A 7,415-nucleotide genomic window follows, 5' to 3' on the forward strand; every position below is an offset into this window, starting at 1 on the left:
CCCGACGGGAGGTGGGGAGGGCTGTAGTCCTACTATCCCCCACCCCCACCCCCTCCGTAGCGCCGCCACTGTATAAAAAAAAACAAGGCCCATATCCGCGATTGCTCCTGTATTTCACAACTTAGTAATTGTACTCTTTTCACCCCTTATTTTTTATCGTAAATTTGGCTGCGCCGATATTATTGTTCACGAAAATGATAATGTAGAAAGTTGTGCCGTAAAGATAACAAAAGTTACGAGTTGGGTTACGCTGGTCAGGATGGAAAGGGAATATTGTAAACAAGTTCCGCTCGCCATAAATCCACATTTAGCGATTACTGTACCCGATGAGTGTAGCTGGAGCCGAGATGTTGGTAGTTGCTTAATACCACGAGGTAGGGAGGTGTGGCTTCTTACAACGTCGAGAGAGGCGATTGTCAAGTTTTAAGCGCGTGGTTGGGACTTTTTGAAGGTTATGGCTACGACCTTGTAATTTCTAATGAGTACAAGGCCTGATTTAATATACTGTACAAAAAAGACAAGATCTATAAATTTTATCTATTTTGAATAAATTTATTGATGTGCTCTCTACTGCACTCTTTTCCCTTTTTGTTACATGGTAGAAATTGTGACTCAGAATTATCAGTATATTCAATGTTACACAAATAAATGATAATTACCTGATGAATAGTAACAATGATCCAACTCCACAGAACCACAAATGCTCATCAGAGCATATTCATTATAAGTATACATATATCATGAATAACTCATGAATAGTAATGAGCATATTCATTAAAATATAATTACATAATGAGCTTATTCGTGATGATGTAATTTTACTCATGAATAACCATGCTCAAACAACTTATCAGCCCTTATCAAATGAATAACTGGTCAGCTTCTAGACAAAGGTGGCCATAATGGGTGTCATCCTACCAGTTGACCTTGGGTCATATTCAGATTTATGAACAATAGAATCAATATAGCAGCAATGATTAAATACAATGGCCAATGGCTGTACACTTTTGAGTTCAAGATAACATAAGCAACAAGTTATGAATATTTATTTATAATCAAATTCATGAATAAACATTTTTCAATGACATAAATCAACTTGTAATACATAATACATAATATCGTTTGAATGAAGTTACACAAAAGATATTTTTACTAATGGTATTTTAAAATTATAACTTTAATAGAAACTATGTACTTTCAATTTTCGTTCACGTCGCGGCCCTGTTCCTAATGATCCTTTCGCCACTATGCACAGAAATCGAATTGTCAAGTTTTTAGAACTAAATTAACATGGCTTCACGGAGTATGAAATTGCTAATTGACTCAATAAGAATTTCGACACTTGGAAATTACATCAATACTTTACAAATGTATCTATTCCAAATATAGTGACAGAAAAATAAACATAACCCACTGAAAGATAAGATATACTGTACATCTGTGACCCACACACCAACTATTCAAATTTTAATATCTAATGAATAAATGTAAGCCTATTAGTGAGGTTGTTAGTTAATAAACATCAGCCATACTCATGCATATTAATGAGGTTGTAAATTAATAAACATCAGCCATACTCATGCATATTAATGAGGTTGTCAGTTAATAAACATCAGCTGTACTCATTCATATCATAAGTTTTGTTGTTTGTAAAGATTTTCTTCAATATTCATTAAAAATAAAGAACATGTTTTTTAGTTAACAAATGCTGCAAAGTGATGGTACTTACTTACTCGGAAGGGAAAATCAGGTCTTTAATTATATATATAAAAAACACATACATCATCCTCATTAATATTCACGAGTAAATTAAATATTAATTTATTTAAATGTTACAAAATATTAAATATTTTCAAACAGCTTTTGCAAGCTGCAAATTGCTTGGACCGTATTGGTTGATAGTGTACATTCAAAACTGTTGTATGCTCATATAGTCATGATGTGCTTATATAATAATATGGACATGATGTGATGTCATCATGACCATATTTAGGCACGTCCAATGTTTTTGTCAGATAATATTTGATAATCTGGACAGAGTTTAAATCTGTTGGATCTGATTTCAAATGAGACAAATCATGTGTCTTTTTGTGTCTGGAGTGAAGTGGGGATATACTATATTTCATCACGTCTGATAAACTATTGTCAGATGTCAGAGACAAACATCTGACAGTGTATGCCCAATCCTATAATCTTTAAGCATACAAATATCTCATTTGCAGCTTGCAATGGTGACATTAAGAAAACATATTCTGTTGGCCAATAAAATATACATTTAACAGAATAGTGACATTTCTTTGTCTTGTGAATGGATTGAGAAATTCTTCACAGACCAAACATTACTGGACAGTGAAAGGTCATTTGTGTCATTATAATAATTGTGTAATCATTATCAATCCTCCAAAAAGTCTTCATCATCTAGATCAACATCCTCTCCTCCCCCGGTACCATCATCATCTATATCAAAATCGTCGAGTTCAAGATCAAGATCATCCTGCTCAAGTTTTTTTGTTGGTGGCGCTGTTGTGACAGTTGGCTTAGCAGTTTCTGATTGTTCTTCTTCTGATTTTGCAGTCCCTGCAGTGGAACTCTGTCATAAGAAATAACAAGGATTCAGTTTATTAATGCATCAATAGCTTTTCAGTAAATATTAAGTTATAAGACAATAGCGCCATTGTCTTGTCATAATAAATAAAGATAGAGGGCAGTGTTAAGTGGCAATCAATTGATTAGTCAAAAATCTTACTCCAGAATAAGCACCGCTAGCAATAGCATCCTGCATCTCCTGTTCCACATCCCTATCAGCATTCAGCTATTAATAAAGAACATAAACATTATAAAAAAACATACAAATGAGGGCAGCAGATATAAAAAGATAGTTTGATATTTTAATGGCAATCAATTGTTTGAAGGCAATACTATGTATTTCCAGACACATATCTAATCTAATCTTTGTCCAAAAGGATTAACACAAGTCAAAGCATACACAATAAATAATAAACAATATAAAAACCTAAATCATCACCATCATCAAATCCACCACCACCTATTTTGTCAACACTCTTATACTCAATAGAAGGCGCCAAGTCAATGTATTACTCACCGTCACGTGAGGATAAGCACCAGCGGGAAGTTTTTTATGCGTTGTCTTTAGGAATTCCTCGACCTGTCTTGCCTCTTTCAAGCCAGTGAATAAGTTTTCATAATCGGTGGGATCGGCCAAAGCATCCGCCGCCTTCTTGTTAACTTTAGCTAGGTTTTCTTTCCAGGCTTGAACAATTCTAAAATAAACAAAAATAATAAAATTAACAAGAAATATTTCCTATAAAAAAAACGCTGCAACATCTTTAACTTATGACTGGTTTGTATTTCCAAACTTAATAAATTAATGTATACTTGCAAATGACCTATATCATCTTCATTGCATTTCTTTTATATGACACATAAACATAAACATAATAGCCTACAGGTAGAATTGGTTTACGATTGGTGTAACAATAGCCACAAATTATTTACATTGCGGTAACAGGGTTAAAACAATAAAAAAAAAAACTAAACAATATTCCAAATTAGAAATGTAGAAAGTGTGATATATGATTTGATGTAGACCTAGGCCTACCATATAGACTTTCTTTAGCACGTTTTCTTACCATTATTGTTGTTATTGTTATTATTGTTAATGATAATATTATTATTATTTTTTAATATTAAAAATAAACAAAAACAACAAAATTAAAAATGATAAAGTAACTGGACTGCTGGAGCACTAAAGTCTAGTATTCATTTTTTAACTTTTCTTAATTTAATTAACAGCAAATATCTAAAATGACTGACACCATCTAAATAAGGCTTGCCATCCCAAAGCAAGCATACTATCACTAATTCTTAAACTGAGTAATTAGCATAATAATGAGGCAGTATTGTATACTTTAGTACAGTACTGAGTAGCCGTAACACTTTTACTCATAACTTTGGCAATTGTAAGTCCATTTCCGGTATGACCCATCATTTTACAGCTTATAATGCGGAGAACATGAATATACAGTACTAAAAAGTCAATTTTCTTGTTTTGGCCACTGATTGTGGTTTTGGCATGACAAGCCTTAACTTTGTAAACTTGTCTTTCTGATGTAGTAAGTATAGACAACTAAATTAACAATAAGTACTGAGGCTGTCCACAAAAAAGTAATTTTTTTTTTCTAATTTAAAACAAATTTAACAATTACCTAAATGATATGAAATATTTCAGTGTTTGTGGACTGATTTTTATGGGGTGTTTTGCCAATATTCACAAAATCATTCTGGCTAATAACAACTGTAAACATGTAAAATACTAGATATGAATGGAAATAAATACTGTAGTTTTTATTTTTTGTTAACCAATAGTGGATCATTCTATTATTATAAAGGGGGTATTTTACCCGGTGAATTTCTTAAATATGTTAGTTAACCGAATCTACCATGTAAAGTGTTTAAATCTAAAATAACTTCTTAAAACTAACTCTGATATTCGGTTTGGAAGGTAGGTCCTCGCAAAGAAGGCTGCCTCTGGATAGCGTCCGGTACTGCACAATAAATCCAAGCATTTTTCTTTCCTAGTAATAAAATAAGAAATACACAATTACACAAGGGTGTAATCCATCACAAATATAATGTTTTACATTAATAAAATTGTATTGTCTTGTATTATTACATGTTAAATGCATTTCAAATGATATGCATCTCACTGTTAAATGCCGAGTGAATAAATAACAACAATAGACCACAAATATTCCTGAGTAGAGAGAGACAAACACAACTAAAGTGTCTTTGTTCAAGGACACAGGAGACTACTATGAGCAGAGGCGGATCCAGAGATGTCCAAAAGGGGCAGGGGGGAAATGGGCTGATCGACACAACATTACCTTCGGGGTCTGGGGGATTTTTTTTTATTAAGGCACCCGAGAAATAACGTCTGAGCCATTTTGGGCAGTTTTTTTTCTTTTTCTTTCTTTCTTTCTTTTTTTTCTTCTTTTTTTGACTTTCAAAAAAAAGGGGGATGGGTGGAAGGGGGCAGGGGCCTGCGAGCCCCCTAAATCCGCCCCTGGTGAGGGTTTCAAACAGAATGTACATTTTAAAGCTCTGTCTAGACTATCAAAGTCTATTTGATAAAAAAACTGTTGTATGGCCATATATAGTCATGATGTGCCTATATATGGTCATGATGTGATGTCATCATGACCATATTTAGGCATGTCACATGTTTTTTTGTCCAATAAAATTTGATAGTCTGGAAAGAGCTTAAAAAGTTAAAAACTCACTTTCCCTGTAGGAAGAAACCAAGGAATGCGACATTGTTTTTCTCGTTATCTGCTGCATTATCCGCAAGTTTCTCCATCATGCCCGCATCGCCTGAACAGCTAGCCAGCATGAGAAGTCCACCAAAGTCCTGCGCATTGTGCAAGCATTCCTGCGCCAGTTTAAATTCACATTTTTTTGTTGCAAGTTCTGCCAATTGCTTCCACTTGTGTTCCGACTAAATATTGAAAAAGAGAAAAAAACAAACAATTATAATATCATAGAATAGTGTAGAACTAGAAAAATGTAACCATGGAAACAACATGAATCATAACTGTCAATGGCAGTGTACTCCACTTCCTAAGTGCATTTAAAAAGTTTAGAAAAAAAAGGCAGAGGATCGCCTCCTGGTTTACTGCCCAATCCACTAGTTCCAGAGCTGCACCCAAATACATTATTTACTTAACTAGAATACTGGCCTCTTGCAGTTCCAACTGTACATTACTATGTCAAAGGTCAATACATATAAACAAACAAAGGAAACAGGCTTAGACATAGTTTAAAGTGCAACATACACATAGACCACATACTCCCATCCTGTTATTTGGGCAAATGTACGAGGTCTAAATGTCTAAACATATTAAGATTGAAATAAAACTGACAATATAAAGCATATAATTACCTGGGCTTCTGTGGCAAGGTCATGGGCCAACTTCATTTCACCTAATCCTAGTGCAAGGTCAAATTTATGCTCTGGGTCACAGGTCACAGCCAAAGCTTGTGGTTTGAAACCCTACATGAGAAAGTAAAAATTACATGGTATTATCCTAGACATATTTTTTATAAAATTAAAAATGATTGTGCAAAGAATATATGTTTTCTCTCATGTTGGCTAGAACTTGTAAAAAAGGCATGAGAAAAAAGGCATGAGAAAAAAGGCATGAGAAAAAAATAGGTTATGATTGTGGTAATTACATAACTTACAAGAGCTTAACCTGCACTAGTGGTGTGCTACATAATATAATAATAATAATTATGAAAACAACAACAAAAACATCAATATTAACAATAAAAGTAATAATATGTTTTAAATAAGATACAACTCAGGTACATATAATTCAATATTTACCTGTTTCTCAAGGAAATGTGCTACTCGTGTTCTTTGTTCTCTTGGTACGGTTGGTAGGACCTTGTCCGCTGTTTGGAAGTCACGTCTCATAACAGCAGTCTGGTACTCCAAGACAGAGAGCAACAGTGAGAAACTAACAACATTTAACTCCTTATCACCGAGGTAAAGCCTGTTGTCTTTTGGAATGTATCCGAGAAGATACATCACCCTGTAGACAAAAGAATATATTTAGTAAATATTATTTAATTACAAGTCAAAAACAAATGAAAAAGGATGTAGAGTCCAGGTTGTTGATATTTTCAACAAGCATGGTTTGGATATAACAGACATCAGGGGCAACATAATTTAAAAAGAAAGTAAAAATTTTTCATCTAATTACTAGATGGGCCCAAAGGGCATTCTTACCTGTCCAGGTGAGATATTGTGACGATCTCGCCACCAACGTAATAGTTGAGCCTATTAAGAGAGTTTGTGTAAATAAAACAGTCACCAACCCACAGACCAGTCTTCACTGTTTCCTGGATCTCACCAACAACCTTGAAAAACACGGATTGAATTTTAATCAATTCAAATAACTTATATTTTTTGATGGCAGAAAAAAATAAATAAAATTTAATAAAACCCGTAACAATACAGGTCTTTCGTCAATTAAACACCACTTTTGGGTGCTGGGGTTTCCATGGCCTTTAGCAACTTTGGTCTCTAATTATAATAATAAACATAAAAGACATTTTGTTAAGTTGGGACCACAAAATGTGGTCTTCAAATGGATTTGGTCTTTAATTGGAGGGGTCTTTAATTAGATGGAAACCGAAGATCTTATAAACACATGATAGCGTTCTCCGCGATTTACGCGTAACAAACAGAAGCGTCGGTCAAGGTTCAAAAGTTTCCCATTTAGCAAGAGGGCGCCATTCATGCGCTATTACCGAAGAGAAAAAGTAATCAGTTTTGGAAGAGGGCGTCCTATCTGTTGCCATGGATCTGAGATGGTTCCTGTTCTGCTGTT

At 34.1% G+C, this 7,415-nt stretch overlaps 1 protein-coding gene across 1 annotated transcript in view; it reads right to left on the reverse strand.

Moving 5' to 3' along the window:
* Positions 1–1,933: 1,933 nt before the first annotated feature.
* Positions 1,934–7,415, reverse strand: part of LOC117109448 (coatomer subunit beta'-like) — a 15,296-nt gene continuing 9,814 nt past the window's right edge. Inside the window, exons 16-23 of the mRNA XM_033251808.1 lie at positions 6,812–6,942; positions 6,407–6,614; positions 5,960–6,070; positions 5,301–5,515; positions 4,503–4,595; positions 3,104–3,281; positions 2,747–2,812; positions 1,934–2,590 (exon numbers count right to left, since the gene is read on the reverse strand). Of these exons, the coding sequence (XP_033107699.1) occupies positions 2,393–2,590; positions 2,747–2,812; positions 3,104–3,281; positions 4,503–4,595; positions 5,301–5,515; positions 5,960–6,070; positions 6,407–6,614; positions 6,812–6,942 (1,200 nt within the window). The 3' untranslated portion in view covers positions 1,934–2,392. The remainder of the gene's footprint in view (positions 2,591–2,746; positions 2,813–3,103; positions 3,282–4,502; positions 4,596–5,300; positions 5,516–5,959; positions 6,071–6,406; positions 6,615–6,811; positions 6,943–7,415) is intronic.

Source organism: Anneissia japonica, unplaced genomic scaffold, assembly GCF_011630105.1.
Source record: "Anneissia japonica isolate Jap-2015-1 unplaced genomic scaffold, ASM1163010v1 scaffold287719_len1884721_cov185, whole genome shotgun sequence".
In the NCBI taxonomy this organism is placed as follows: domain Eukaryota; kingdom Metazoa; phylum Echinodermata; class Crinoidea; order Comatulida; family Comatulidae; genus Anneissia; species Anneissia japonica.